The 23,131-nt window shown below is 34.8% G+C and overlaps 1 protein-coding gene across 4 annotated transcripts in view; it reads right to left on the bottom strand.

Moving 5' to 3' along the window:
• Window positions 1-1,586: 1,586 nt before the first annotated feature.
• The window catches only part of LOC129237437 (nuclear factor of activated T-cells 5), an 80,278-nt gene continuing 58,733 nt past the window's right edge, over window positions 1,587-23,131 (bottom strand). For all 4 annotated transcript variants that reach the window (XM_054872190.1, XM_054872193.1, XM_054872192.1 and 1 more), the window contains 5 exons: window positions 20,241-20,479; window positions 19,966-20,164; window positions 6,224-7,883; window positions 5,888-6,141; window positions 1,587-3,014 (listed from right to left, as the gene is read on the bottom strand). In XM_054872190.1, the coding sequence (XP_054728165.1) occupies window positions 3,010-3,014; window positions 5,888-6,141; window positions 6,224-7,883; window positions 19,966-20,164; window positions 20,241-20,479 (2,357 nt within the window). In that variant the 3' untranslated portion in view covers window positions 1,587-3,009. The remainder of the gene's footprint in view (window positions 3,015-5,887; window positions 6,142-6,223; window positions 7,884-19,965; window positions 20,165-20,240; window positions 20,480-23,131) is intronic.

The following is a 23,131-nucleotide window of genomic DNA, read 5'->3' as shown; positions in this document are numbered from 1 at the left end:
GAGTGTACATCCGCCATTTTAAATGATTAAAATAAAAAAAAAATTTTATATTATTTTAATATATAAATAAACTGTATGCCAATTTTGAAAAAAATATATTGACTTCTTCATTTTAAATAATTTTAATGAAAATCAGGGAAAATATGGCCGTTTACAGGTATCTGTCCCCTTAACTGTTACTAATTGTAGTTTTTTTTAATGTATTTTTTTAAATTAATTTATTTTGTTCTTCAAGTCAGTTTAATTTAATTTAATTTAATTCAAATTTATTTTTATTTATTTTGTCTCATTTTGTTTTATTTTATTTTAATTTAATTATAGTTTTTATATTTAATGAATTTTTTTTTAATTAATTTATTTTATTTTCTTCAAGCCAGTTTAGTTTAATTTAATTTAATTTAATTCAAATTTATTTTTATTTATTTTATTCCATTTTGTTTTATTATGTTTAATTTAATTTTTTTTCTTTTATTTATTTTATTTGTTTTTAATTATTTTATTTCATTTTGCTTTAATTTATTTCAATTTAATTATACTTTTTTTAATGTATTTTTTTTTAATTAATTTATTTTGTTCTTCAAGTCAGTTTAATTTAATTTAATTTAATTCAAATTTATTTTTATTTACAATATTTTGTCTCATTTTGTTTTATTGTGTTTAATTTAATTTTTTTCTTTTACTTAATTGAATTATTTATTATTTTCTTTTATTTATCTTATTTGATTCAATTCAGTTTAATTTAAAGGAACTACGTTTAAGCAGCTGTAGCGCCGCCGCCGCCATTTTGTTATTTTTTTATTGAAAAAAAAAAACTTTGTATATTCATTTACGCGTCAATATTGAGGTCATAATTGGTGCCCTTTTTTCGATACGTAATTTAATTACTAAGCTGCAGCACTCCATGCAATGATAGTTTGCTGCTTGCAACAAATAATCCGACTCGAACTGTATATGGATTCAAAATTTGCATGTATCAGTGGAAAAAATGAAAAATATCAGAAATTTTCAAGCATTAAAATCAGTTTGATTAAGAAAAAAGAAACCAAATATGAAGTTGCATGTGCCAGTAGAAAAAAAAGAAAAATATGAGGCATTTGCAACAATTAAAATCAGTTTGATTTAGAAATAAAAAAAAAAGATTTTGAAGAAGACGCATGTGTCAGTGTGTAACAAATCCAAAAGTCACATTAAATGATTTCTTACCAAACATATCTGGCTCACCACAAACTGCAACTCTAACTTGAATTACAAATAAAGTATTATATTTATTTCATCTTACATGTATGGCTAACCTATCAGTATAACGCAAAATACAATTTTAATAAAAAAAAATATATATATATTTATGATAATAATGAACTATCAAAAAGTCTTTCACAATATTCTCTCAGCTTTGTTTGTTTGTATATATATTATATATATGTATTATAAATAGTTTACCAATAAAAATTTTGCACCAAATAGTTTTGCTTTAGTCGCTTTTGTTTTCAATTCAATTTTTAAGTGCACATAAAGCACAGGTCACTGTATACATTCAATTCGTTAAATATCCTAAAAGTGCACACTAACGAAGGAAATCATATAAATACGTGTATAATATAGTTTATTTTATGAACAAGTTTTATGTACAACAAGCACACATTTTCAATTTATTTTTCGAGCCCAGTCAAAATTAAATATATTCATGTATCTCTTATGTAGTTAACGGCCTGCAGCTCGATTTAAATCAAACACAAATTTTCAGCACACCTAATAACACTTTTCTTAACTAACAATTTATTGAAATTTAACGGCTTCTCACTTATTATCTTATAGACCCGTTGTTGCAAATTCGTTCGCCTTACATTTTGCTGCACTTACACTTGCATATACATAGTAATTTTAGTTTTTTCATTTTTTCATTTTTTCATAAATATTACAACTGGTCATTTTGTATATGTACGTGTATATATGCATTATAATATATTGTATATATGTATGTATGCATGTATAAGTTACAAATTACAAAAATATGTTTTACATACTACGTTTTCAACATTTAAAAAAAATATACATATATATTTATATAGTTGTATGTATGTATAGATGTGTTCCCCCCTCCTCATGTGTATGCAAACATAAACAAGGGACCAGGGGGGGTGTGCAATTCAATTCTCAATTCTTACATACAAGTTTATCAATAGAAATAAGTGTAGTTCAATTCTTTACTTGACTTATGGCAGTAATAAGTAATTTGTTTTGTTTTCATTCATTCTGAGATAATTTGACTTTTGTTCTTGTGACTTGTCCGCGCTTTGGGGAGCAAATCAGTTGCAATGCATTTTATGTAGTTACCAATACAAGACAATTCCATATCTGTTAATTTGTACATTTGGGAGTAAAAACTGCTGAATAATGACGTCACTATGCGCGACATGCATATATTTGTGGTATGTATGTGAAAAAAGCGATGGTTCATATTTTTGGTATGTATGTATGTTTGCTGTATTGAGTCCACATTGCCACAATGAAATTAAGCAAACTTAAAGTTACAAGTTAATGCAAGTTCGTTTTTTTAAGGGACATTCAACCATTACACATAGTTTACACCAAAGTTTTCACTGCCTATAGGCAAAATTACATAGACACACCGACCGAAAATATGCATGTATGTATGTATGTGTTTAAAATATTTGCATGTTAGAATGTTTCATGTGTGTTATTCATATTTTCATTTTTTTCATATTTGTTAATCAATAGGTAATTGTTATTATTTTTTGTTTTAGTGTTTTGCAGTTGCCATGGCTGGCTCTCTCCACTTGCCGTATTGAATGCGCCACTATTTGATTTTTGTTCAATTCGCATTAGTGGCAAGCGGGCGAACGACCTCTGCGCTAGTAGCCAATGGTCTCCGCTGTAGCCGTGAAACATTCGTTGCCTCAAATCAATGCTTCTGAATGCTGTCAACGGTACACAAAAATTGTACCGCGCTCGTTGTTCTCCCTTCCGAAAGCGCCGCCAGATAAGTTTTTAGACTAAAATCAAAAAAAAAAAAAAAAGAAAAGAGGAACAAAAATTAAAATTAAAGTTTAGATTTCAATATGTAAAGCAAGTAATTATATGTAATCTTATTATAGGCCGCGCTGTTAGTTCTGCCTTCTCCAAACTGGATAAAGAGGCAAAGCGAATGGGACTGGTGGTGAACGAGGACAAAACGAAGTACCTCCTGTCTTCAAACAAACAGTCGGCAGTTGACAGTTATAATTTTGAGGTTGTAAAAGACTTCGTGTATTTAGGAACCAGCATTAACACCGATAACAATGTCAGCCTTGAAATCCAACGTAGAATCTCTCCAACGTATGGCGCAGAAGCGTGGACGATGACAAATCCGATGAAGCGACGCTTGGAGTCTTTGAGAGAAAGATTCTACGCAAGATTTTTGGACCTTTGCACGTTGGCAGTGGCGAATATCGCAAGCGATGGAACGATGAGCTGTAGGAGCTTTACGACGACATAGTCATAGCGCAGCGAATAAAGATCCAGCGGCTCCGTTGGCTGCGTCATATCGTCCGAATGGATACAAAAGCTCCGGCTTTGAAAGTATTCGATGCGGTACCAGCTGGTGGTAGCAGAGGAAGATGGAGGCCTCCTCTACGTTGGAAAGACCAGGTGAATAAGGACTTGGGTTCACTTGGTGTGTCCAATTGGCGCTGGTTAGCACGAGGAAGAAACGACTGGCGCGCTTTGTTAATCTCGGCTAAAATCGCGTAAGCGGTTATAGCGCCAATTAAGAAGAAGAAGATTATAGGCCTCATCTTTTCGCCAAGCGTTAGCAAGTGATGAGTAGATGAAGCAACTGGTAGAAATGAACATATCTGGGCAACGCTGAAATAGAGCTGTCTGAAATTACTGTTGTTTGTGAAAATAGTGAGTTATACCAGTTTTATAAGGTATAACCGTACTTGCTAGTGACGAATCTTCCTCGATAACTTTGTTGTTGCTTTCGCATGCAAATTTTTCGTCAAGTAAGTCAAGCAGAGAAGTCGTGAATAGAAGAGGCCTTATGTAATTAATTAAACGAGTTGGCTGAGCCATTTTGCTCAAATGTAGTCGATGAACTACAGCCCATTGCGACATTGAGTGAAATAGTAGGGCCGATAAAGTAGCGAGACTCGGCACTCAATTTCCTAACGAGTATATTCTGTCAAAAAAGTACCGGGAATTGTTCAATAAAACGCAAAATAATTGTTTAATCCTCAAAATTTATTTTGTCGCCTTCAAAATAGGATCCACTCGAAGCAATACACATATTCCAACGATTAGTCCAGTCATCAAAGCACCTTTTAAACGCGTTTGAAGAGTTCTTCTTCAGCTCCTTCAGCGACCTCTCCTTAATGGCCTCTATCGACTCAAAGCGGCGTCCGCGGAGTGGCATTTTAAGTTTTAGGAGAAGGAAAAAGTCACAGTGGGCTTAGTCCGGTAAATATGAAGAAGAATCTCGAGTGTTTACTATCAATGACCGCGGCAGGAACAACATCCAAGCAGTTGCAATACAAGAAAAAACTTCAGACTCATTTGATGTTGTCACAGATGTGAAACAAGGAGACAGATTTTCTTCCGTCATATTTAACCCAGTTTTAAATTTTGTACTCAGCGATATCGATCCTGGAGCTACAATTTTCACGAAAAGCGTTCAGATCTACGGCTACGCTGACGACTTTGCTATCGTTGCGAGAAACCAACGCGTACTTGCTGCCTGTATACTGGAGCTTATAACTAAAGCAAAGCTAGTCGGCCTTGAAGTTGATATCGAGACAAGACAAAATACCTCGTTGGGTCTTTAAGCGCCACACGCTACGGCAACCTGGAGATCGGCTCATACATTTTTCACAAAGTGAAGAGTATTAAATATCTGGCTGTAAACCCTAGCAGTGCTGCAGATCCCCTAATCAGCGTGAATCATAGACTTCAAACTGTTAATAGAAGATATTTTGCTCACCTGAAACTTCTCAAAAAATAAATTACTACCGAGGTCTACAAATCTACAGAACGCTAATAAGACCAGTGTTAAGATATGGCTGCGAAGCATGTTTTTTTTTGTCGGGACAAACTAGCAAGTACAGCGCTCAGACAACCTAAGTCCATGGTACTGCACTCGGGTACCCTTTTTAAATTTATTTAAATCTCTGAAGAAATCTGAGTAGATTTCGTGGTGCCAAGAAGCCAAGGTGGTCGCTTCATAACGTATCAGTGCCAAAGACCTCAAGCCTTATTCGAGCGAAGACCGGGTAAACGCACAGAATGTGGCCCACCGTCTCATGGGTACTGACATCTAACATAAAGAAGAAGGATATTTAGAGCAGTAAGGGAAGTTCGGATCATACAGAATAAGATACAATGAGGAGATCGAACAGCTGATATCAGGTCAAAACATTGTGCGTTTCGCTAAAGTTCAGCGGCTGAGATGGTTTGGATACCTACTCAGGATGGACGACAGCAGTATTATAAAAAAGACCTTCAACTCTTTTATTATGGATAGTAAAAAGCGTGGAAGAACGCCAAGAAGATGGGCAGACGATGTTGATGCAGATTTTTGTGTTATAAATGCTATGAGAAGCGACGCGATGAACCGAGTCGTATGGACCACGCTTGTGAAGAAAGCACTGGCTCACCCTGAGCTGTAATCGCTATGTGATGACGAGGATAGTGATTCTGCCAGTTGAAATAATATCGTTTTGTTGCTGTTATTAATTCACGAAAGTTGGAGTAAAATGTTAAAAAGGACTACATCAGAGTGTTTCTGCCATGGACACCAAAAGTACAAAATTAGGTTCGACTTGATAAAACTAGAAAGCGGGCGATATTTTTGGCATGAAATAGAATAATTATAAAAGCCATTTTAACTTACTTTGATCAAATGTGCTTGGATTGATGTAGCTAATCAAGTCTTGGTCCGACATTGTGGTCAGCTCTTGCGGAATCGGCGGTTGTAGGGGCACAGGCCCAACCGCCGCGCCAGCGTGAATACCGGGCGCGGCCGCTGAAGTTTGTTGAGTAACAACAGCGCCATTTGTGGTCACTGCAGCTGCGGCGACTGATTTTTGCAATGAATTTTCGGTGGCCAAGGCAACTATGAGAGATTCCTGTGGGGAAGTGGGAGGACTGTGGCGAAACAAAAGGATAGTTAATGAGCATTCAAATGTATTACATTTAGCGTCATACAAAATAGTAGAGTCGCACTTACATGCCCAATGAGAATTGCGATTGCACGTCGCTGACTGCTACTGCTGCTGCTGCTACAGCTGCAGATGGCGGCACGTCGGGGTGATTTAGAAGCAAGTTAACTAAGGGGCTTGTATTGCCAGTCGAGGCCACCGCCGCTGCTGCTGCCGCTGCCGGATTTATTAATGCTTGTGGTGGTGGTTGCTGTTGCTGTTGTTGATGATGGTGTTGCTGTTGGTGATGGTGTTGTTGCTGCTGCTGCTGTTGTTGTTGTTGTTGATGCTGCTGTTGTTGTTCCTGATTAGATATTAAATCGGCTGCGGCTTTGATGATCATATTACTAACAGCAGTGGAAGTCGCCACTGTCACAGCCACTGGCTGGTCAGCTGCCTGTTCCACATCGGCCACATTATCCACCACCGCACCAGTTGGATTTGTAGGGCTCATTATAATATTGCTGAGCGCAAGTGCTGCTACCGCGGCATCTTGCTGTGTGGGCTGTGGCTGCATGGCAATATCGTTCAAAATCGAATTAGCCATAGTCACTTGGTGCGGAGCCATGATATTCGGCACTACAGCGGTGGCAGCACCATTAGCTGAACACAAAATCGTGGACGGTGAAACTGCAGGATTCATAATCATTTCAGTGGAGATGCCGCCATTTGTATCGGTGATTGTTGCAGCCGTGGCCACACCTGGAACAGCTACAGTGGCTTCCACCACCGCATTGGCTGGCACAGCTACTGCGCCGTTGCCACCTATAGGGGCCGGCAAGAGTTGTTGCATTGGCATTGCATTTAACACCGCCGCAGGTTCCGAATTTAAGATAATATCCTGCGTAATGGGTGAATTGTGTCCATTGAGTGAATTATTCGGCGAGACAGAAAGAGTGGCTGTTAAGCCTGAGTGTGGCGACGAACCGCTCGAACCATTCGAGTGAGAGGAAGAATTGCTCGATATGGATAAGCTGCGTTCGAGCACTGCCGGTTGCTGTGGCCCATTAGCTTGCTGCATAATACCAGCGAACGGATGATCGATGACTGTGCCCACGCTGTTATTAACGCCACCGAAAAGCGACTCCTCTGCTGCTGCTGCGGCAACAACAGCCGCCACGGTCGGGTCATTTGCCACTGCTGTGGATTTAGCCAAATCGGTGATGAATTTGTCTACTGCCACTGCCTGTTGCTGTTGTGCCACAACTTTGGCAATTTCCGTCTTCACGGCCAATTCAACGGCGGCAGCTACGGAGGGCGGCGGTGCCACCGGAAATGCAGGCATGCTGTTCGAATCGTACATCATTGTGTCCATGCTAGTCTTGCGGTCATAGTGTGAGTGAAATTGCATTGCATTGGGACTGATGGGAGCGCCGCAATTGGCCATAACGGCATCTGGCGTTTGTATCGCCTCCGCCAACGAACTTTGCGACGTCTCGTCGATCAGCTCAGTCTTGAGTGTTTCAGCGACGTTCAGGTGTGCTAATTGCTGATCCGTTAGCATGGGCGTGGCTGTGGGCAATGAAGGGCGCCGTACGCCCATCGGCATTTGTGTTGTGATTGGTGGTGGCATCATACCGGAATCGATTTCATGTTTGGTCTCCGTGGCTGGCCAAAGGGCTGCACCACCAGCAGCTCCACCCATTGCTGGCGCAATAGCGTTCGATGTATCCATATATGAGGTGGCATCTACAAATATACATAAGACTTTGTTAATAACGCCCAAAAAGGGTGAAGAAATGGTAGAATGTCGGTGGTTAAAAAATAAAAAAATAAATAAAAACCATATTTCATTGAAAATGTGGACAAACATATTTAGTTACTCTTTTGTTTTTGTATTTTTTTTTTGCTATTGAGAATATATGTAAATATATATTTTAACGAAAACTTAAATATGCGCTTACGGACTAAATTGTATGGGCTACGACTTATAATTTACTTCTCTCAAGTCTAAATGTTACGACTAATGGCTATTGATTAAATTTAATGATATTTCTAATTTGCTTAATTTTATTATTACTATTCTTCATCAGCCAAATTGCTTTATTACACATCGATATTTGCATCTGATTTCGTTACATTTTGCATCAACTGCATTGAAGTGAAAAAATAAATAAATACACAAATGGAAACACAGAAATTGGATTTCGTTTGGATGATGAGTTGGGGAAATTACTTTGAGTGCATCACACAATTGCGCACAAACTGATACACACACACACACACACATACGCATACATACATACACATACGCACACGCATACAAAACTACATTGAACAACAAATAATACGAGTACAAAAGCAGTTTGGAAAAGTAGATGAAGTAAAGTACCTTGAAACGATTTTGTGATAAAAAACAAAATTCTTCACACTTGCATATAACAAATTGCTAACTTAATAAAATATTTTTCAAACTCTATTTTTTCCAAAAAAAAAAACAAAATTGTGAAATAACGTACCGCTTTTTGGCATTTGGTCTCAGAAAAGTAACTGACTCAAATAGTTTAATTTTATTAACCAAATTAAGGGGTAACACCACTCTACACGCGTAAAATAAACACGATTTTTAAAGAATTTTTTTGTATAGAAAGAAAGGGAAAACAATCACTCTGATTTGGGAAGTTATTACTTATATACTAAAATACAAAACTACAAAGTTTGATCGAAAAATTTTACAAAATGGCGGTATTGGAGACATTTTTGTAATGTGGTTTCTCTTGAAGGAGCTCCGCGGCACGCAGCACAGAGGGTGCAAATTTTAATCTGGAACAAGGAAATTTGTTTTTTCTTAATCTAGATAAGAATAGCTAGAGAAACACGTAGGGGATTTAAAAAATATTTATTTTTGTGGAATTAGCAAGCATTTGAAGGAAAAAACTCTATTTTGGACTAAAAAAAACGGCACTTAAATAATTATAACAATCGTTTAAATTAATCTATCGAAAATCCCCTACGCTCTTCTCTTAAGAAGGTTATTATACAGACGTAGTGAAAAACCTGATTAAAAATATTTAAAATTGTTTGAGTTATGCTGCGTGCCAATTTCAGAAAACGTGTTTTGAGAAAAACGCGTTTAAAGTTTGGAAATTTGGAGAAATCGTTAGGTAGCAGTCACTAACGCTTGGTTAAAAGCTTAAAATATTTATGAAATAGACTTCGGTAACGTATAAAACTTTTTGTTCTGTATTTTAAAAGGTTCAAAGAATTTTTTAAGCTTATAAAAAAAAATCAATTTTTTGAAATTTCTACAGTGGTGTTACCCCTTAATGAAAAGCTTATTTAATCAGGCACAAAAAAGCATAAAAGAGTTCTCGAATTTACAAATTGAAAACATTGCCCGAATTGTAAAACTTAACGAAAAAGTGAGTGAACATAACAGTTGTACTTCCAAAAACTGAACGTTCTGTTGAGAGTATTGCGATTGCGCTGCTGTAGCGCGAAGTGTTCCTGAACAAAACGACAATCGACATTCTCGACAATTAGGCATCCATGAATCGGCTGTTTGGTGGATTTTATCTGAACTGCTCTTGGTGAACATTTGCATCATTCAATGGAATAATCCGCAAACAAAAACTCTCCCTTATCACCAAGAACGGAATAATCCTCAATAAATTATTATTTTTTATTTTTTGTCAAAGCTTGAGGATAATAATTTTGGTAATCCTGTAACATTATTTTTCATCAGCACAAACAGTAAATGTCGGCGAAAGCGGTTCTAGAGTGGACGACGGTTCCAAAGGAGGGGGAGTTTTTTAGTCTCACACCAATGCTACGACATCAGCTTTGATAATGTATTAGGAGGCATTTTAAACCCCCTCAACCGCAAAAAAAAGAAGATATTTTTAATACATCGCGCATTTCGCGCGGTGATGCAAAAGGGTTAAATGATGTAATTTTTCACAAATAATTTCTACGAACCGTTTTTTGAATAAAAATAGTGAAATCTGAAAGAATCTAAATTTGTACCAGTTTTATTTTAAAGGGTTCGGGGTAGTCAGAATTTTCAAAAAATGTTACTTGTTTTTTGCATTTTCTTAAAGTATGATATCTTAAAAATATTATGTGAAAAGTTGAAGTGAATGCGACAAATACCCTTCGAGTTATTCAACAATTAACAAAGGGCGCTCGGCCACTCCGGAGCGTTCGAGAGCAAGTAGCTAGCAGCTGCCCGTAGATAAGCGCACGTAATACGTAGGCAACAGCAAATCGATATTTTGGAAGCTGCTATGACGGCTGACGAACTATTATAGCCCAGGAATAGATGACACAGTGTAAGTAATTAAATAATTCGTAGAACTCGACATAAATCGATAGGAAAACTTTAAATGCGTTTTTCTCAAAACTATGTTTTTTTGAATTGTGATCAATGTAACTTAAAAATCGATACTGCTTTTGAAAAACATAAAGGGCTCGTGCCTGATCGAAGGATTTTTTTTTTTTAAACAAATTCTCGGTTTTTTTCTCGAAAATCTCCTGAGGCTGCCATATTGTTAATTTTGAAAAAAATCAGCTTCGATCAGGCACAAGATTATCTGTTAATTAAACTTTTCCAATTATTAGTTATTAATTTGTTTCTTTGAAATTTTGCTTAACTCAGATCGAAACATGATGAATTTATGCTATGTTTTTATTTTAGTAAAATAAAGCAAGTGACTAGCAAAAAAAAATTATTTAAAATCATCATTTTTTCGGGCCTCTGACTACCCATAACCCCTTAAAACAACAACGTATTTTGAATAATAAAAATAGTGAAACCTGAAAGAATCTAATTTTTTACAAGTTTTATTTCACAACAACATCTAGGCGCATCTTTTGAAAGACTCTTTATTTTATTATCCTTTTAAGGGAGAACACCATTGTGAACGCGTGAGAATTAAGTGATTTTCATGAATTTTTTTTTTATAAGTAGGGATGATTATTTGAGGATTTATTTAACATATATTCAACTATACTGACACAAATTTTTATTAAAAAATATTAAAAATTACCATTGTTAAAAAACTGAGGCACCCTGGTGGCCACGATACCGCGGTGAAAAAACATCTGAAAGCAAAAAACCAAAAAAAAATCTTAATCTATACATCAATGGCTATCGACGTACGTGGCGGTTTTTTTTATTTATTTATTTTTTGTTTTTGAGAAAATGGTGCAGGTTTGAAATCTGAGTTTGTGTTTTTACCCTTTTTTTGTTTTCGAAAGACTTGAAAAAATATTAATTTTTGGAATTTTTAAAAACGGCTATGTGAGACTGTAGCCAATAGCTCAAAAGTCTTCGAGAAATCGAGGGCACCGTGTTCAGAAAAGTCGTTTTGAGAAAAACGCGTTTAAAGTTTCCATTGGCCGTTGTAACTCACTACCTGCACTTATTGTATTGGGTATTTCGTCAATTTTCAAGATTTTAAGTTAACATTTTTTTCACATATTTTTGAATATATGTATTTTAAGAAAATGCAAAAAATAAATCGATTTTTTTGAAAAATCATAGTGGTGTTCCCCCCTTAAAAAAATTTTTCATTTCGAGCGAGTTTTTTTATTCTTCTACTTTTGTAATCCGTCTATGTGTAGTGAGTTCTATTTATTCTATTGTGAATATTATTTTAATTAAGATTTACTTGGTTTAATAAGAAATTTGCTATTAAGAAAAATTTGTTAGTGGAAAAGTTTCCTTATCTGTAAGTATTTTTTTTTAATGAATCTACGCTTTTTCAATAAAGTCCATAAAATATTTATTTTTAAGAAATGTACAACTCCTAACTTATTAAAAGTAATCTCCTTACGCATACTTTATACAGCCACACACGCACACACATTTAAAGTCTAAATCAGTTTCCTAACCTCACTCACACCACTAACCTCACTCCCCCACCAACACGCAATACACTTCAAAGTAATCTCCTACCACATTTTTTAAATTATATTTCACTCTAGCATTATAAACTTTTTAAATTTTTTTTTCATTACTTACAACTAATTAGGTTAAATGTAAAAAATTAAAAAATAACCGCACCGCTTAAATGTAAAAATAAATACTATTTTCTAGGTGAATTCACTTAACATATGTTTGTGTTTGTGTTCATGTGTGGGAAGCTATGTATGTAGTAATGTATTATAAAAATTATCATAGGTGTGGGGTTGGAAAGTACTTAGATGCAATGGACTCTTTCGCATTCGAAAACGCTCGGTGCGTGTAAAACCTGCAAAAAGGAATAAAAGAGAAAAGCCCAATTTGAATGAGTGAATGGGAGGACGACCAACGTTGACGATCTCGCTCTTTTGCTCTGCCCACTAGCTATATTGTAGAAGTCACTGTTTGGAAGGAAGAAAATTTGATTTTTTTGTTGTTTTTTTTTTTTTTTGTTTTTTAGTTTTGTGCCTAACTAAATGGTAAATGGTTAAAGTTAACAAAAAAGGTAAAGAAAGCAAAACAAAAACAAACAAAAAAAAAATAACATAAGAATATTAAAATAAACCACAGAAAAATAAAAAGTATTAAAAGCAATATTTAGGTTAATGAAGTGATGAAACGTAAAATTTTTGTTTTTCATTTTAAGAAAGAGAGTCTGTACTTTTACATTACCGAAATTTACACTGTACATATATGCGGTTGAAGCACGACTTTAGGATGATTAGGAAGTTGTAGCGGAAGACATTGAAGTTGTTGTTGTTGTTGATTAATAAGTCGCTCGCAAGGGACGCTTTGAATTGCATTTAATTGCTGGAAAAATGGGTTAAAATTTAGAAAAAAAAACAAAAAATAACGCGTAACCGATTGAATGTGCGGACAATAGCAGGTAGGTTAGATGCCTACGGCGAATGCCGAAGTTAAAAAATGCTCTGCATTCAGGACGTAAAAGATGCTTGCAAAATAGGACTTACAACTCAGATCAAATGCGAGGCTTTAAAAGCTTAACTTTGAGGTTTTATTTATTTGAATTTTATGGACAAGCTCAAGCGAGTCTAAAAATTTAGCTAGCAAGTCTTAGTTATCCAACGGGTTTTAGCAGACATTCCAAGAGTTGAGATTCTTGTTTTAGAATTACGAAGAATCGAAGGAAACAAGAATAGAAGAAAAACGAAATGTGTTGGAATATTAGTTTGGGGGAAAAAGAAATCCATTATTTTCGCGGTAGTTGGCTGTAGTGATCGATATATCGTAAAGTATGGATCAAACAATTTGAAGTTTATTCTCGTTGCCATGGTGACATTTCACGCTAAAAAAATTCGTTTGCTGTTTTTTGTTTGTTTCACTCAGTTCTGCGTTACAGGGTGCTAACAAATAGAAAATTCGGTAGATTTTACATTTTTTCTTTGATACAGGCGACAATGAAATTATGAATGATGTTTACGATGCCGATACTGTAAGAGCTAATTACGTGCAATTCCGGTTTGGTCGGTTCCACGCAGGCATTTTTAAAGTTAAAGAAAATATCGAAAATGTCAATAACATCACAGAGATCGAAGTTGACCGGCATGTTAGTGGTCATAGCATCGCTCAGGAGTCAAAGATAGACCATAAAACAGTTTGAAGCCATTTGCACAAAGATTTTATGCAAAAATAATGGATTTCTTTTGCCCCCGAACAAATATTTGTGACAAATTTTTTCATGAATTAATATCAATTAATAATTTTTCAGAAAGGCATATTTTTATAATACGGCCGCCGGTTTAAGCTTTGCTAACTTTGGATTTCTTATCAAAATTACATTCGCTAGTCAGATATTAATAAATAAATTTTTTATTTTTCATATTTTTATGCTGTGAGCTCACAAAAATATGGAAACTATATATTTTGAGGCCATTTTAACAATTACTTATTTATCGATTTTCATTAAAATTTTGATTGCAGAGCACTATTTACTGATATTGATGAATGATAATGGAATGCATTGTTATAGAATCTTAAAAATTTTGGAAAAAGTTTAGTTGTGAAGAAAGCTGTACAGGGGTTAAGAATTTAAAAATTTGTTATTTCAAATAATTGACTATTTCTAATTACTGACCACATCCGAAATTTTTGGTTTTACTTATTTAGTATATAGATTTAAATGTGTTTTTGCTTTTTAATACATTTTAACAGCTATTTAACAGATAAGTTATCGGGCAGGTTCTGTCCATTCACTACTGCAGTTGCCAGAAAATTTTAATGAAACTCAGCCGAAAGTGAATTACAGAACTTGCTACTTAACTGCCATTAGTGAGAAACATGTCATTTTAGTCAGAGGTATTAGAGCACTTTTGGCACTTGAAAGTTGAAGGGTTAGAAATGAATTATTGAAAAATTGAAATCCTCAGTTGAAGCAGTTGATAAAATTTTAAAATTCTGTTAAGTGGGTATTCTGGTCTAGAAATTTGAAAAAATTGATTATTGTTTTTTGCATATTTTCAAAGTTTAGACCTTCCAAAATATGCCCTTCAACGGATTTTTCAAAATTCGAATTATTTTCGGCGATACAGCGGATTTTGTGGCGTAGCGTTTAAGCCGGCCGAGTGAAGCGAATCGCACAATGAACAGCAGATGTTACCGGACGACTTGAGGACTCGTTCTTTCCACAAAATCTTTTGTATATATACTTTATACTTCTATAATATATACCTGGAAATATATCGCCGATTAATCCAGAGTGATTAGTAAATATTATGATCTAAGTTCTTCTATTGGAATTGTTGCTCAAACTTCAAACGCGATTTTCTCAAAACTACTTTTTTTTGAGATGGTCGTCATGATATCTCCAGTTCTACTTGACCGATCGCTTTGAAGTTTGATAAGAATTTTTTATTATAAAGGGTGGTTAAATTTCAAGGGCCGATGTTGAATGTGACCACACCTAAACGTCCAAGTTCTTTCTGCATTTAATTTGACATTTTTCAATTTCAGACTATCTCAATTTAAAGCATGGAAAGATACACAATCGAGCAACGCGTTAAAGTTATTCAGACTTATTATGAAAACGGGCGTTCGAATTTCATCTTCAGTGAAGAGGCACATTTTCACCTCAGTGGTTTCGTCAAAAAGCAGAATTGCCGCATTGCCGACGGCATCAGTGGGCCGTATTTTTTCCAAAATTAGGCCGGTCAGGTAGTTACTGTGAATAGTGTTCGCTATCGTGAGATGATAACGAACTTTTTATAGCCCGAATTGGAAGATATAGATGTGGACGATATGTGGTTTCAACAGGACGGTGCCACTTGTCACACAGCTAACGAAACAATGGCTCTTTTGCGCGCAAAATTTGATGGCCGAATAATCTCACGTCGCGGCGATGTCAATTGGCTGCCAAGATGATGTGATTTGACACCGTTGGACTTCTTTCTTTGGGGTTATTTGAAAGAAAAGGTGTACGTCGATAAGCCAGCAACAATTCACGAGTTAAAGGATGAGATAATTCGGTACATTTACGGCATAGAACCTCAATTATGCCTCAGCATCACCGAAAATTTGGACTATCGGATGGATTTGGCCAATATTTTGTTCCATACGTAATTGAACCATACGAGTATTATCATAATAAAGAGAAATGACAATAATTTCCTAAAAAAAATTGTATTTTATTCAAAATCAACATCGGCCCTTGAAACTTAACCACCCTTTACATCTGTCTATCGCGCCTGCCTCGGATTTTGAAAAATTTAAGTTTGAAGTATTTTAAAAAAATTTGAAAAGGTAAAAAAGAGGGTAAAAAATTTTTTTTTTTTTTCAAGTTGACGCCATTTTGTGAATTTTGTTTTTTTTTTTCTTTGATTTGGCGTAATCCGATAGCGACATCCTAACTAATGAAGAATTTTTTTAATTTGTTTGTTTTAGATCAGTACAAGGGTCGGAATCATGTCAACCACGGAGCATCGTTTTTTACGTAGCCCCCACTCCGCCGGCCTGTAATTCCACGATTTTTTTATTTTTTTTTTAATCTTTTTTTATTAATTTTTTTTTTCATTTTTTATTTATTTTTTTTTACTTTTCCAAATTAATAAAAACCATAAAAAAATGGATAGTAAAAATGTTTTTCATTTTTTTTATCTTAGTTTTAAAAATACCTAAAATTAAGGCGTCTAGACCAGAATACCCCCTTAAACAAGGTTTGAGGGCACAAAAAAAAGTGTTGGAATGCTATAAAAATTTAAATTATTGCCAGTTAAACAACAATTCTGTATTAAAGATTCTATAACAATTAGTGTAAAAATTGAAATTAGCTGCGAATACGAAAAAAAAGAATGAAACATTAAAGAGCAAAAAGTTATTCAAAAGTATTACTAAAGAGCAGTAACTAGTAAGTAGTATGTATGTATGTATTAGAGTAACAGTAATATGTATGTATGTAGGTACTTTAGTATGTACTATTTAGGACAAGTTACTTAAATATTAAAAGACAATTTCGAATACTAAATTATTTATTTTAGTTTAAGAGAGAGAAATGAAGTAAAAATTGGTTTGAAATGAATTTTGTTTGAAATATTGTTTGTTTTTTGTTCTATAAACCAGTACCCTAATGTACAGTTGGTGAAGCAGATGCAGCAGGTGTAACGAGATGAGACGAAGCTAGGCGAGGCGAGACGAGACGAAACATGCTGGATTGGTGACAGCTAATGGCGACAGCATACAGCAGCGCGCAAATGTGCAGTAAAGTGGTGGGGCACTAGGCAATGGAGTGTTTGTTGGTCAGCAGAAGTTATGATTCCTACAATTCTCAATACTGCAACTTGATACTTGATGATTCTTCTTCTTCTTCACTTATGCATGCACTTGCTTCTTTTCTTTTCTATTCGATATCTGGTTATCTAATAATCCTTATCTTTGCATTGCAATCAGTTGATGTAGTAGAAGAGGAAACTTCCTTGCCATTTCAGCACTTTTTCTATATACAACCATAACTACACGCCAACTACGACGGCCAACTCCGTTGTTTCAAATGGTGTCTGTATGTATGTGTGTACGGTTCGTTCAGGCAACAATTCGTGTTCAAAAATGTCAACGTTTTGACGCCATGTAACAGCAACAGCGACTAATATAGTCGTTTTTATCATTAGATCTCTCTTTTAATTTCATACACGAATAATTTTCATATTTTCATATTTTATTAATTCAGTCTTTTGTTTATTTTCTAAGTATACGCGTATTTTTTCAAGTCGTTCAAGTGTTTCGTATTTGTGCATTTGCAAAGTAACGAAGTTTTTTTTTTTTGTTTTTTTGATGGCATCGTTCGACGCGCGCAACATTTGCAATTGTCAATATTGAAACAGCTTGAAGTTCTATTATGCACTCGCATTACGTGAATATAATTTCGCGTTTCAATTCATTTGATATCAACCACAAATACCTAAATTGCTAAGAGAAGGGGGAAAATAAAGTAAAAATATTTTGTGATTAGTGTTGAACAAAATCCTATTGGAGTGAGTTAATGACTTAGCTCATTATTGTGATTTGCTGATTTTTGCATTTATTTTAATTAGTTTTGTTTATATTTTGTTTCAAATGTTAATAACACAGAGACATTTTTTTTACAGATGTATGTACATTTTTTTTGTTACACTCTTTTTTTGCGTTTAACCAGATTGAAGGGTTAAGGGTTTTGTACTTTTTCATAACATATTTTTTTTTTTAATTTTTTTTTTTTTAATTTTTTTTTTTTTTCTTTTTAATTTTTTTTTTTAATTTTTTTCTTTTTAATTAATTTAAAAAAATTTTATTTAAAAAAATTTTTTTTTTATTTAAAAAATTTTTTTTTGTGTTTAAATTGCCTAATTCCAGAAGCAATCAAGCCAAAAACACACTGAACGTTGTAAAGCTGCCTATCAAATAAAATGCGGGGAGATACTGTTTTAAAAAACTGTTTTAGTTTTATATCATCGTTGCTTGTCTGTTGAAAAATCAAGTCTTCCATCTTTGAAAATCCAATTCGTTACCGTTGATTGTTTTTTATTTTTTTTTTCTTCTTCTTCTGCTAAAAATTCAAGTTCAATTAAAATTTGTTTGAAGTAGACGTGAAAGCAACTGCAATTTAAGTACATTGCGGAAACTGAGCTGGAAAGAGTTTTTTAAAGGCTTATCTGTCTAGTTGCTTGTTGTTGAAGTCATTGTAATTCTGGGAGGGAGAATACAATACAAGCTGTTTTTTTTGTTTTTGTTTTTTTTTTTTTTGGTTTTTTTTTTTGGGTTTTTTTTTATAAATTTTTTTTTTTATTTTGCTGCATCGTTGGCGCTCTATCGCATGCCAAATGTACTCAAGAAAACTCTGCTCCTTCATTCATGCATCACCCATTCACACCAGCTTTACTACTAACTGCGAACAACTAACTCCAGCTTCTTATTGTTGTGTATAACAAGAAAAAAAAACACGAAGAATGCGACATTCGGTCAAATCAATTACCGTTTACCGATTACCGACTACCGAAAACAAAGAAAACGTTAAACCAACCACTGCATTTGTTCAAGCGAAACTGATATTACATAGAAAAATACAACAAAAATAAAAATAAAAACAAAATAAAGTAACTGTGCCTATAGAAAGTACAAAAATTATTAACGCAAAAACAATCACACATCAAAGTTGTCTGGATTAGATTCGGCAATGGCGTTGCAAGCAGCGACGTTGTAGCAGATAATTAACTTTGCTTAAAATCACAAATAAAAAAATGAAGATGTGTTTTTTTTCTTCTTTTGCTCTGCTCTGTTGTGCACTTGCTTTGACATTTTTGGTCGCTTTCAAGTTGACTCTGTGTGGCAGTGAGCTGAATTCGGGATATCGTCAGCAGAAAAAAAGTAGAAAATCCCACCAAAAATAGTGCATATCTATTGTTTTATCATAGCTTTGAAGGCTTTGACAACAATCGCTGGTTGTTGTATGCTTAGTTATTATAATAATATTGTAGTAAATTAACTGTTATATAGTTTGCACGCTTAAAATTAGATTTCGTCATTGGACTTAAAAATTAAGCGAAATTTATGCGATATTTCAATTCATTTTTTCAATTGCTAATTTTGAATTAAAAAAAAAAACTTAATGAATTCATTTAATAATAATAGTAATTACGCTATAGGTATTGAGTTTATGTAGTTTTACTTGCTTTTACTACTTTGCAAGATATTCAAATTTGCTGCGCTAAATTATTAAACGAAAATCGCGCATTTCACAATTAAATTTATAGAATTTTATTTTTATTTTTATTTTTTTATATTTTAATTGCAAACTAAACACGTAAACGCTAAAGTTATCTCGTCATATTTTCATGAAATATCGCAGTAAATTTCACGCTACCTGTAAAAAATATATGCAGCTATTTTCAGCGTAACGTTGCAAGGTTTGGGGATGAGAATTGGATTTTTAATCACAAATATTTCTTCATAAACGTTTTTAAGTACTAGCACGTACTTATTAGCCTCTTAATGTGTCTGCCTTTAAAATGTTATTCGCTGCAACAGTAATCTAACATTTGTCGCTATTTAAAAACTATTTATGCAGATTTATAAATTTAAAAATATATTTCTTATTATATGCGCTATGTATTTATATCGTTAAATGTTATTGTAATTTTACTTTTTTTCGAATTGTTATGATTTTTCACTTTTACAGTTTTTTTTTTTGTCTTCAGTATAAACCTTTTATTCTTTCTTCTTCTGGCTGCCTGCCTGCCTACCTGCCAACCTACCTATTCGTGTATATTGCGCTTTCTATCTGACCTTGCTGGCGCCTGATTATTAAGATTACGTTTCTTTCTTCTCATTTTAAATTAAAAAAAAATGAATTAAAATCTAAATGGAAAATAAACAAGTAAATACCTTGTGCGCCTGATAAGCTGCCATGCAAGGCAGTGCTTAGTGTCGTGGCAGCTGCTAAGGTCGAATAGCTACCCTTCGGCGTGTAAACAAATGTGTGCGGCTCACTCTTTTTGCCACTGGAAATGATTACCAACTGCACAGTTACAGGCTTGAGTATGTTCTGATGTATGTAGGGTGGCACTACGCATATTAGGTGAGTCTGAAAATAAGTACAAAATGCAAAAACAATTTGGTAAGCATTTATGCGATTTCTTCAAAAGCATTGCGTTGCTTACTTGTTGCAAATATTCCTTATCGGGTAGCACTGTTTGTTCCCATAATGCGCCGCCCAAATGCTGGCGTACGGCTAGCTCCGAGGGCGTGTCGCTTGGTGGTCCACTCTCGAAGGTTTCTTGAAAGAGCACATGCGTGTCTTTGAGGAAGTTCTTGCCGATAATGAAGAGTTCGAGGCCACCATCTACTGGGCAGGAGTTAAGTGACTTTTTGCAAATCTCTGGTACGCCTGGTGGTTGTGCTGGAGGGAGGAAGAAAAGGTAAAATTAATGGATTTTGCTGAATTATTTATTGTAAGTAATTAATCGATGTTGTAGGTTTGAGCTGAGTTACGAATTGATGAAGTTAATAAAGCCTTACAATTAAATTAAATTTAACTCCTTTGCATTTTCACATTATTCTGAACGTATTGTGTGTATCTATGTATGTACCTACTCAATATAGGGTCCGGCATTCGAAGTGTAACCAATTAAAAAGGCCATAAATTTAGTTTGGAAAATTACTTTTATTCAATTCAAAGTAAAAAATATGTGAAAATAATACAAAATTAAGAATCAATTTACTTTTGCTCGATATGACCACCTTTTTCATTGATTATGGCCTTGAAACGGTTCAGAATCGAAACGGTTTCGAATCGCAAGCTGCCCGAATGTGACTTGCAGGTATTTTGGCCCACTCGTGGACAATGGCGTTTTTCAGCGCCTCGAGCCTGTTGAATCTTTTAGTTCGGACTTTATTCTCCGAAAGGGTCCAAAAAAATAATCCATCGGATTCGCGTCTGGTGAATTTGAGGGCCATTGTGTGGACGTTATGAAGTTCGGAACGTTGTTTTTTAGCCATTCTTGGTTCGACCTTTGTGAGACGAGTGTTCATTTAAAACGGCCATGGTCTACCACTGAAAGGTTTGTCTTACCACGGCTTCAAAGCAACCTCCAGAATACTTTCTCGATAATATTTCCCATTTACCTCGACTCCAGGCTCGATAAAAACGATTGGAGAGCGCCCATCAGCGGTTACAGCGGCCCAAATCATTACCTGTGGCGAGTGCTGCCTACTTCTGGCCAATCAATGACTCGAATTCTCGTATGAACGGTCGATCAAATAAACCCTATCGTTTTGGGAGTTTACGAATTGCTCAATTTGAAAAATTTTCGGCCAAGCGAAGCAACTCCTTCGCTCTCTGAAGGCTGACTTGTTGCTGCTTTGGTGTGAGATCATGAGCCTTTTGGACCTTGTTAGGCTTAACTTTTACCACATTTTTCAGTACGCGGCGGATACTACGGTCAGATATTTTCAGTTCTTTCGCCATTTGATTGGCACTTCATCGGAGATTTCGCTCAAGTCGCTTCTTCACTTTTTGAATCATTTCACGTGACATTGCAGTATTTTGATGACCACCTCCATGACGTTTTGAGATGCTATCAGTATCATTGTAACGAGTAATGGTGCGATAAACAAAATCTTTATTTACTTAGGTGCTCGAGCTCACGAATAATCTTTTATCGCGTTTACTCTCGGCAAAATGCTTCCGCGCGCTTGTAATCAATACTCTGGATTGCCATTTAGCCAACAAACAGACAGCTGCGCGAGCGTCTGAAATTGGTTACACTTCGACTGCCGGACTCTGTTGTATTTGTTTATGGTTAAAAACATTTGTCCCGTAATTGGGAGAGTATCATATTTACCTATGTATATACCAAAATTAGGTACTCTCGGCAACCATATAATGAAATTCGCATTATGTATAACAACCCGCTACTGACCGGCGGCAAGCGAGCCAGGTAGCGCAATTAATCGGTTATTATGTATGTATGTATATGAATGTGTATATGTAGATAATTAATAAGTTTAATAATTTTCCAGATCAGTAAAAATTACAATGAGGAGCAGTTTTAGCGTTTGGTACATTTAACGGAATCCAACCCATCAATTTCAAGGGGAACTCAGACATCTGGGCAAAATCAATTGCAAAATGACAAACAACTAGAACTGGGAAAGAGTGGCAGAGGGTAATTTTTGCAATAATATACGCACATCAAGGTATAATATTTTCATGCACACCACATTTCTTTGGGTGTGGATCAACTATAAGGCGAAAACAAAGAAAAAAAAAATGACTACAAACAACCAAAACTTAAGAGCGACTGATGGAGATCCAACGAAAGAACGAACAATATCCACACTATGAGAAGTGGTGGCAAAATATTGTTTTCCAAACAAATATAAAAGCGCTTTTTTGTTTATGCGAAAATTACTAACGAACTTTACATGGATTTCGGATATATGGATTTGTGAATAAAATAGCCACATTTCTATTTTTTTAACTCACTTAGCAGCCGGCAGATCCCAAGGATTGGACCGATCTCTTATATGTCATGGTATTAAAGCAACATTTGCGCTTTCTTCACGACTTGTGAAAAATAACTCGAAGCCGCTAATCATATTGCTTTATTTTCAAAAACTCAAATGTTCGGGAAGACGATTTTGATATTCTTTTCATATAAATTGTCTTACAATTTCAGCAAAGTTGCCAATTATTTAAAAAGGTGCTTGTCATGTTTTAGTCACTTGAAACTTGCACTTTATTGCACTAAAATTGAATTAGCTATAAAATTGCAGCCTCAAAATTTTTCTAAAAATTCTGTTGAAAAAGTTGTAAAGTTCAATGAAAATCTGATAAAATTTCCTGCATTTTGTACAAAGTTTGGAATTTTTATTCACATTGAATTTGTAAACGAATAGTCTAATTTTTATGGAAACTTAGTCGATATTGAATTTAAAACAATTAAATGTTAAAATGTATAATCACAAGAAGGGCGGGGTTTTTGTTCGACGGGCGGGCGTACATATGTAGTGTATTTCTGTAGGTTCCTGCATTTATAGAACAAGATCA

Source organism: Anastrepha obliqua, chromosome 2 (assembly GCF_027943255.1).
Source record: "Anastrepha obliqua isolate idAnaObli1 chromosome 2, idAnaObli1_1.0, whole genome shotgun sequence".
Lineage (NCBI taxonomy): Eukaryota > Metazoa > Arthropoda > Insecta > Diptera > Tephritidae > Anastrepha > Anastrepha obliqua.
This window is presented reverse-complemented; position numbering and strand designations above follow the sequence as displayed.